General features: G+C 35.4%; 1 protein-coding gene across 1 annotated transcript; it reads right to left on the bottom strand.

Annotated features, from left to right (window-relative positions):
- Window positions 1–748: 748 nt before the first annotated feature.
- Window positions 749–1,393, bottom strand: LOC145689705 (sentrin-specific protease 1-like). Its single transcript, XM_081763901.1, has one exon. The coding sequence runs from the start codon at window positions 1,391–1,393 to the stop codon at window positions 749–751; it is 645 nt and encodes a 214-aa protein (XP_081620027.1).
- Window positions 1,394–9,912: the final 8,519 nt, after the last annotated feature.

Here is a 9,912-nt window from a genome sequence, read left to right as displayed (position 1 = left end):
TCCATACATTGCGTGTTACGATGCTACGCTCGTAATTTAACATCTAGATAAAATATGTTAAATGTGTTCTCGCGATAAATGGGCTGTGTTTCCGTTTTGTTGCTGATTTCTTGACAATTCTTCTCTGAAAAATTTGAAGTATATCCCTTTCTCTTTGATATGTTTTATTTTGGCTACATTCCTGAGATCTCTAGCAAGCTTGTTCTTCCTGAACTTCGCTGTAGGTAAGTTATGGTTGATTTGGTGTCTGTTGTTTTCCATATAAAGATAGAAATCTGTTAGATTAGTATTTGATGACGATTTGTACAAATCATAGGCTAAGGTTAGTCGTTTCGTCTGGCACGGATAATGGCTGTCTTTGCGGAATTTCTGGCATGTGCCTGACAAAATCTTAGATTTCTCTTCAACTATCTGACTAAGGTCAATTTCGTGCTCATTCAAAATAAACAATAAAACTTGACACTTGGAAGAAAAATATAGTAGATGGATTGGATTTCAGAGGTTAAAATATAACGAATTTTAATATATATGAGACAATTAGTTATATTGAAATAAATACCGTATATCGGTATTAAATTAGCATATAATCAACTGTTTCAATTCTAATTCAATTTATTTTCTACTTACATATAGCTCAGAAACAACTTTATTATTTATTACTACGTTGAAATTAAAATTCTCCCTTGGCAATTTGTATTGTCAATACTGGTGATAAATTAATCTTCAATAAACACGAAAGCTAATGTTACTAAGAATCTAAAGCAATTAGTTCCATTTGAATCATTTTCCTGTACAAACGCATGTGTTGCTGGTCAAAAGTAAATTTAAAGTTTTTAATAATGCACTCGGCGTAAAGGAGCACAAACATCCCACAGTCGTATCCATTTGTTTGTCTAGGAATATTTCGAATACGTGAATTAATTATATAACTTGCCATATCAATTGTATTTCCCAATTTTTCAACAATGAACTGTAGATAGTTTCTAACTGCAATGCAATATTTACTGCCAAGTCCACCTAAAGAGTCGTAGTACGAAATTGTTCTTTCCTCACTGTTAACAACAACTAATGCCCAATGGTTTCTATTTACATTTACCGGAAAGAAGACAAAACGCCGTGAAAGAAGATCACGTTCTAGAGTGAAATTTGTCCATACTCTTTCGTAGTTGTTAGGTCCGTAAGTGCCAGTTATCATGTCGATCACAGGACAAGCTTCAGCATATGTATTATCATCCGTCTCTTCACGATAGGAAAGAATAGTTTCAATTACATTATCATTCAACCAACTTTTGTCTTCTAACAACTTTAGGTCTCTGACAAAACATTGCGATCTATTACCATTGTATATTAAATACTCGTCATCTTTTGACGTATATTGACTTATTTTTATCATGTCTTCTTTAGTTATTTCAGGAACTGGAAACGGCCTTACACTTGAGATATCACTTTGATCACTTTCTTCAGTATCGCTTCCTACTGTAATATCTTCACTCACATCTTCTTCGTCTACATCGGAATAAGGCCTTTCAAGACTTAATCCCTTTCTTCCGAAACCAGCATATCGTCCAGAAAAATTCGAAAGTTAGTACCAGCATCTAACTTATTATCTACAAAAATTTGTCTTCGGTAAAGATATTCAGCTATGTAGTTGTCAACCATCTTGATGTTCTTAAATGCTTGCTGGGGAATGCTTTGCTTCAGATATCGCCACATACTCTCGCAAGTATTAGTAAATACTTCTTTTCTAACCCATTCGCCTTTCGAATGGTTAACGGTGTCGTGTTTATATTCTTTTTCATACAAACGTTGACTAATTTTAGAATAGACTGTAGCTTTATCAGAGTAAATTGTTGACCTCGGAGCAATGTACTTTACAATCAAAGGATCTAAGGTTTCGGTTTTTCTGTTTCTGACCCTAATAATGAAAGCTCTACCTTTTTGCTTAGGATTCTTCCTACGCTGCACTCCACCAAAGAAACAAATCTTTTGTTTCTGACTTTTTGAAAGCCTACCTCGGTTCCCTCCTTTGTTTCTTTTTCGTCTATATATGAAAGTCTCATCAATTTCAACAACTTCTCCATCTCCACCTATGGGACCATGAACTTCATAACTATTAAAAATACAAGCACTGGCCACATCACGACAAAAGTTCAACCAATCACACACAGTCGAAGATGAAAGTCCGTTATACTTAATGATCTCTGAGTTGGTGGATTTTACTACAAAACAAAACACAACTTTCAAAAACTGCAGAAAAGTAACATGTGATCCTTCAAATATAGTGTTCATAAGTGGATTGAACTTACGCTTGCACAGTTTACAATGGTAACGGAAGCCAAGTAATTTCGCAGGCTCGGACCATTCTATCATGTGACTGCTTGTGTTGCAATTGGGACATTCAGGCACTGAAGACGATCCTCTCCTAGGAATGATTCCAATCTCTTCACATATTATTTTTGCAAAGTTTTCTGTTGGAATTTTCCTTTCAAAGTTCATTAGGTGCAACCCCTCAAATACAGATTCCCAATGCCACACACTTCTTTCATTGCTTGACAGTCCTTTCTGTTTCAGTATCATAATGAAAAGACTTATTTTAGTACAATCGATCAAAATTTCTTTAACGAATTCACCAAATAAAAACACAGAAATGTGTGTAAACTCTTCTAAATATATGAACAAACAAAAACTATTATGCTGACAACTAGACAATTTTCGATCTCAGTGTGTCTACTCAGAACGCCAAATTTCAAATGACTTCTGTTACACGAGACGAGAAAAATAAAAGAAAAGAATTTGTGTTCAAAGTTCTTTACAAGTATATTGTTGAGGTGTCATATTTCTTTCTATCTACAACGTAGCAAGTATTAAAAGGGCGACGCAGTTATCGGCTTTCCAGTTATTATTAAAGGAATGGAGAACAATCGTGCCCCTGCTGAACTTTCGCGTTTCATATATTGTAATACCGTAAGTGCTGTTTTACTTCCTTTTTGCCAATAAGAATGCCATATCATATTGCAAACCTATGGGAAATTGTTCATCTAAATATTTAATATTAATTTTAAAGAATAATGAAAATTTTCAAGGTTATTTCAGATGACGAATTATAACAGGAAATGTTATTTTCTTTAGAAATAAAAACAATCTGTATTATTTTAAATCTTCCAGAGTAATGAGTGAATACTGACAAGGAGACTTACGGAAGTGTCACTCACCGATTTGAATGAAACTTGCATACTTGTAGAACATCGAAAAATAATCGACATGTATTTTTTTTATTTGGGCAAAGGTGCTGGTTTAAGAGTAAGGATCACCCTTTGAACGGTAGGGGTTGTCTCAAGCATAGACAGAAAACAATCATTTAATGTAGAAGAAAACATACTACCAGGGGGATTTAGAACAGCTTATGCAGATTCTGACGTCAAAATTACAAAATTCAAAATCCCGGGTCCAATACGGTGGTTACAATTACAAAAGGTCATCTTGGTTTGAAATGCTCTGTAGTAAGAGAGGAACAATAATAGTTGGCAGGGTTTCCGCAAGAAGTTGCTGACCGATTTGAAACTCTTTTCTCTACGTACTTTAACGGGATGCTTGATTAAAATGCGTCTCTGCACCTCTCATTATTAGAGATGCTTATTTAAAGTGAGTCCCCTTGCCCAGTGGTGGATCTAGAAGGCAAGAACTGGGGGGCCTGCCAGACCCTAGACTATGTTAACTATATCATGAGTTTACTATAAACTATATCATGAGTTTACTATATACATAATAGCTTAAATTATTTTCGACACTCTGAAAACTGGGGGGCAGGCCCTGGGAAAATGGCTCTGGGATACATCCGCCTCTCACTACGCCAGAACTTCATATGTCCTCAATTGTTATAATTATGAATTTATCAAGAAAGCATTTTACAACAAGCATATTCCGCAAAAGAAATGTGTAATGTATAATCATCGTTTACATCACGTACGCTTATGACAGAAATAACTGTAAACAAATCGTAAAATGCTGCAGAATCTTTGAAACAAAATGTTACGGGATTTTCAAACGCAGATGAATTTTCTTCCAAATAACCGCTTTTGTGAAACGCATACCTAACAAGGTTGGCAAATCTGGAAAGAAAACTATTATGAATCGGTGGTAGGTTCTTAAAGATATTATCACGGAGATGTAAATTTCTGTTACAGTTGTAGAGAAGGACAATGTCAGAAAAATGTCCCATGAAGTTTTTCCACGGCCTAAAGAAGAACAAATCAAAAGGTTGAATCCTATGTATAGAGACTGCAATATTTATGTATTTACATATTACATTTTTGGTTAATTTACGTACATAATAATATATTCGTATTTTGCATATTAAAGGAAAGGATACAAATATAGAATACAATTTACTAATTAAGTAATTACTCGTCACCAAAACTGAAAATATCAGCAAAATATACTTCAGAACGTCAAGTTGAATATTTACTACAACACTAAGAAGTTACAATCGTCACATGAATTAGCCTAAGATAGATAGCAATGATTTACTGATAACATGTGATTTTTTATGTTTAAGTAAATGGGTCTAAATATAGAATACTTGTAATTATATATTTACAAAACTCACCAAGCTAACAACATCCTCGTTCATATCCAAAGCATTCGACGTGGCATCGTAATTCACACATGTAACACATCACTCATTGCTTTCTATGATTATCTTGTGGGAATTATCCACCGCCAAAAAAAAAAAAAAAAAATGCATCATGACTATTGGGATAACTTCATCGTATGGCTGAGAAAAGTCTAAAGATGAGTCTTCGAAATTGATATTACATTCTTTTGATCGATTGGAAGAACTCTCCCTGTGTCGTTTTAAAAGTGTGTTACCTTATTCACGATATGTTGAGGTAGCTGTGCGCTCATTTGTACTTTTTTCCTTGTCCTATACGTGTATTGTTTATTATTTGCATTTTATTTTTCTATTTGTTGTCTGTTGGGCTTCTTTCCTTCTGCTGAAGAGCATTTTTACATTTTAAAGATGTCAAAACTGCAACTGTTTCTGTTTCTCTTCCTCTGCTGCCGAACTGTTTCTAGGATTTCGAACTGGTATTACTTGCTCAGGACTTATCAGCCATTTAGTTTTAGACCTCTTCTACCATATTCTTAGCGTTAGTCTTCGTGAATATATAATATATTCTTTCCATTAGCAATAAATATTTCACTAATTTTAATTAGCGGATTTTCCAACTCTGTAGGTAATACAGTTTTGCTTCCAAGTTTTGTTTTTCCAGCTCCCTGAAGTATAACGTCCGGATTTTTATTTGAAGCCTAAATAGAGAAGATTTGGGAACAATAATATTTCGCCTATAATATCGCCTTTCGTTCTATATAATATTTCGCCTTTTTAGATTTGTCATTTTCTTAGGCCTACTTCTGACCTCTAAGATGGCTACTTGCCCATTGTTTCAGATGACAGTCTTTCTCTTTGGATGTAGGCATATCTGTATGATACAAAAGAAAACGGAAAAAATAGAAGAAAATCGTGAGAGATACAATTATGGATTACTATTCCATGTTTATCACCCCATTGGTATTCCATATATGTATTCGCGGCACCTTGGAATGTCACATGTTGTAGCAACATACAAAACACTTCAACTCTTTTCTGCTTTGTACGAAAATGATCATCGACATTTGCCAAAATTCAGAATGCAAAATGACAACAATTGAACTTCATTAAGAATAAAATTTACTCCACTGAAAACTTACTTACAGAAAACTCACAAACCAAAGAAACTATCAACAGCTGTATCACACTGGTTCTTTCATCTGACACTTTCTACTCAGATATGGCGTAATATTTGTAGCTCTATAACTCTAAACGGGAAGTGGTAAACCGGAAGTAGTTAAATTTGGTACCGATCGATTTGTTTTTCCAAGCTGAATCGATTAATATATAGATTGTATGTGCTTCGTTTCTGATTATACCCCACCCCTGGAAACTAAACTAGGCACAGTAAACCGGAAGTTATTAACAAGATGTAGTTAAATTTGGTATCGATCGATTTGTTTTCTCAAGCTGAATTGATTGATATATAGATTGTATATGTTTAGTTGCTGATTATACCTCATCCCGGAAACTAAATTAAACTCAGTAAACCGGAAGTAGTTAAATTTGGTACAAATCGATTTGCTTTATCAAGCTGAATCGATTGATATATAGATTGTATTAAATATATGTTTTGTTGCTGATTATATGCCATCCCTGGAAAATAAATACGCTCAGTAAACCGGAAGTGGTTAACCGGAAGTAGTTAAATTTAGTACCGATCGATTTGCTTTCTCAAGCTGAATCGATTGATATATAGATTGTATATGTTTAGTTGCTGATTATACCCACCCCGGAAACTAAATTAAACTCAGTAAACCGGATGTAGTTAAATTTGGTACAAATCGATTTGTTTTTTCAAGCTGAATCGATTGGTATATAGTTTGTATATGTTTTGTTGTTGATTATACCCCATCCCTGGAAACTAAATTAGGCTCAGTAAACCGGAAGTGGTTAACCGGAATTAGTTAAATTTGGTACCGATCGATTTGCTTTTTCAAGCGGAATCGATTGATATATAGATTCTATATATTTCGTTGCTGATTATACCCCACCCACGGAAACTAAATAAGGCTCAGTAAACCGGAAGTAGCAAACCGGAAATAGTCAAATTTGGTATCGATCGATTTGCTTTGTCAAACTGAATCGATTGATATAGAGATTGTATATGTTTAGTTGCTAATTATACCCCACCCCTGGAAACTAAATTTGGCTCAGTAAACCGGAAGTCGTAAACCCGATGCAGTTAAATGTAGAATCGATCGATTTGTTTTGTCAGCCTGAATCGATTGATGTATAGATTGTATATGTTTCGTTGCTGATTATACCCCACCCCCGGAAACTAAATTGGGCTCAGTAAACTGGAAGAGGTTAAGCGGAAGTAGTTAAATTTGGTACCGATCGATATGTTTTGTGAAGCTGAATCGATTGATATTTGGTTTATATATGTTTCCTTGCTGATTATACCCCACCCCGCGAAGTAAATTGGGCTCAGTAAACCGGAAGTGGTTAACCAGAAGTAGATAAATTTGGTATCGATCGATTTATTTTGTGAAGCTGAATCCATTGATATATATATTGCATATGTTCCGTTGCTGATTATACCCCACTCCCGGAAACTAAATTGGGCTCAGTAAACCGGAAGTGGTTAACTGGAAGTAGTTAAATTTGGTACCGGTCGATTTGTTTTGTCAAGCTGAATCGATTGATATATAGATTGTATATGTTTTGTTGCTGATTATACGCCATCCCTGGAAACTAAATTAGGCTCAGTAAACCGGAAGTCATTAAACGGAAATAGTTAAATTTAGTATCGATCGATTTTATTGGTCAAGCTGAATCGATTGATATATAGATTGTATATGTTTCGTTGCTGATTATATCCCACCCGCTGAAATGAAATAAGGCTCAGTCAGTGGCGGCGATTGGACGTTAAAAGTGGGGGGGCAAGACATGATCTGAATATTTGGATATCAATGTTAATATACAAATTTCCCTGGTTGAAACTATATACATTAATAGACCATTTCAGAAAAGTGGGGGGCAACTGCCCCCCTTTGCCCCCCCTAATCGCCGCCCATGGGCTCAGTAAACCGGAAGTAGTTAAATTTGGTACCGATCGATTTGTCTTCTCAAGCTGAATCGATTGATATATACTTTGTATATGTTTCGTTGTTGATTATACCCCACTCCCCGGAAACTTAAAAAGGATCAGTAAACCGGAAGCCGTTAACCGAAAGCAGTTATATTTGGTATCGATCGATTTGTTTTGTCAAGCTGAATCGATTGACGTATATATTGTATATGTTTCGTTGCTATTTATATTTCACCTCCGGAAACTAAATTAGGCTCAGTAAACCGGAAGTAGTTAAATTTGGTACCGATCGATTTGTCTTCTCAAGCTGAATCGATTGATATATACTTTGTATATGTTTCGTTGTTGATTATACCCCACTCCCCGGAAACTTAAAAAGGATCAGTAAACCGGAAGCCGTTAACCGAAAGCAGTTATATTTGGTATCGATCGATTTGTTTTTTCAAGCTGAATCGATTGATATATAGATTGTATATGTTTCGTTGCTGATTATTATACCCCACTCCCGGAAACTAAATTAAGCTCAGTAAACCGGAAGTGGTTAACCGGAAGTAGTTAAATTTTGTACCGATCGATTTGTTTTGTCAAGCTGAATCGATTGATATATAGATTCTATGGGCCTTTTTCAGAGTCGTTTTGACGTGTGATTAGTGTCATACTAAAAACCTTGACTACTGTAGCAAACATTACTAGTCGAACTCTTTAGTATGGCTCTAATCAGGCATCAGAACGACTCTGCATAAGGCCCTATATGTTTCGTTGCTTATTATACCCCACTCCCGGAAACTAAATTAATCTCAGTAAACCGGAAGTGGTTAACCGGAAGTAGTTAAATTTGGTATCGATGGATTTGGTTTGTCAAGCTGAATCGATTGATATATAGATTATATATGTTTCGTTGCTTATTATACCCCACTCCCGGAAACAAAATTAAATCAGTAAACCGGAAGTGGTTAACCGGAAGTAGCTAAATTTGGTACCGATCGATTTGTTTTGTCAAGCTGAATCGAATGATATATAGATTGTATATGATTCGTTGCTGATTATATCCCACCCCCGGAAACTAAATTATTCCCCGATAAAGATGGATGGATAGCTTCTGAAACACGAGAATAGCGGTACGTTCGAGTGAGCTACACTGGCGACAAGAGATCTCACTTGAACGAAATCTGAACTAAAACAGTATACATCCGGGTTCCATTTGACTTTCCTCTGGCTGCTATAAAAAAACAAACAATTGCCGAGAGAGCGATCGTGACTAACAGTGATGCCAATTGAAGGGAAATTTCCCTTGGCGCAGGGAAATTTTGAGTAAATTTTGGAGAAAAGGGAAAAAGGAAAATTGCTTGTAATCTCTCAATATTGCAGGGAAATTTGAACCTCTCTTCAGTCATTTATAAATTGAATGGGCCTTATGCCGAGTCGTTTTGTAACGTGATTAGTGCCATATTAAAGAGTTCGACTAACTTATGTTTCCTGCAGTAGTCAGACCTTTAGAATGACGCTAATAATGCGTATGTGTATGTGTATGTGTGTGTGTGTGTAAGTTTACAAATTTTCTGGTGACTGTGCGCACAGAATTATAAATTCTTAAGAATTCCGCATCTCTAAACTTTGATTTAGTTTGTATTGTGCTTACGAACATTCCTCGTGTACAGCCAAAGACAGTAGCAGCTAGAGTTTTCTTTGTAACTGTTCGTATTCGTTTCAGTAAATATGGGAATGCTGTTCTTAAGTAAGTACATACCAAACATATATTTAATATTTTCTATGTATCTTAGGTTACATTAATATTAAAATCTATAATGATATCTAGGATAAAAATTAAATTTACATTATTTATTTTCTATTTTTGATGATTTATTTAGGTTGTCCGTCCTGATCGAGGTATTTATAGGGTTTTTCCTCAGTCACATCAGGCAAATGCAGAGATTGCACCTTTAACATAGGTCCTGACCTACACCTTTCCATATCCTTTTCCCTCCTCCATCGCGACGCCTTAGATACCTAAACAACAAATCAAGTTCAAATTCTGTATAAGCTCAAAGGAAGGCTGTCAGGTATCTGCTTGTATGTGGTTATAATGTTGGGGTGAGAAGGTGGAAGCGAAAACGATTAAAAATACGTTTACTAAATACAGTACTTGAACAGTTTGGATGAAGGGAAATTTTGTCCGGAAAAGGGAAATTCTAAAGCTTGTGAAGGGAAAACGGCTCTGAAGGAATTG

Source organism: Thermobia domestica, chromosome 7 (assembly GCF_964235325.1).
Source record: "Thermobia domestica chromosome 7, izTheDome1.hap1.1, whole genome shotgun sequence".
In the NCBI taxonomy this organism is placed as follows: Eukaryota; Metazoa; Arthropoda; class Insecta; order Zygentoma; family Lepismatidae; genus Thermobia; species Thermobia domestica.
Note: the sequence above shows the minus strand (reverse complement) of the source record. Positions and strands in the feature narration are given on the sequence as shown.

What these genes read in the sequence shown, in the direction of transcription:
- LOC145689705 (XM_081763901.1), bottom strand. Translation starts at nt 1,393, where the DNA reads ATGATAAAAATAAGTCAATATACGTCAAAAGATGACGAGTATTTAATA.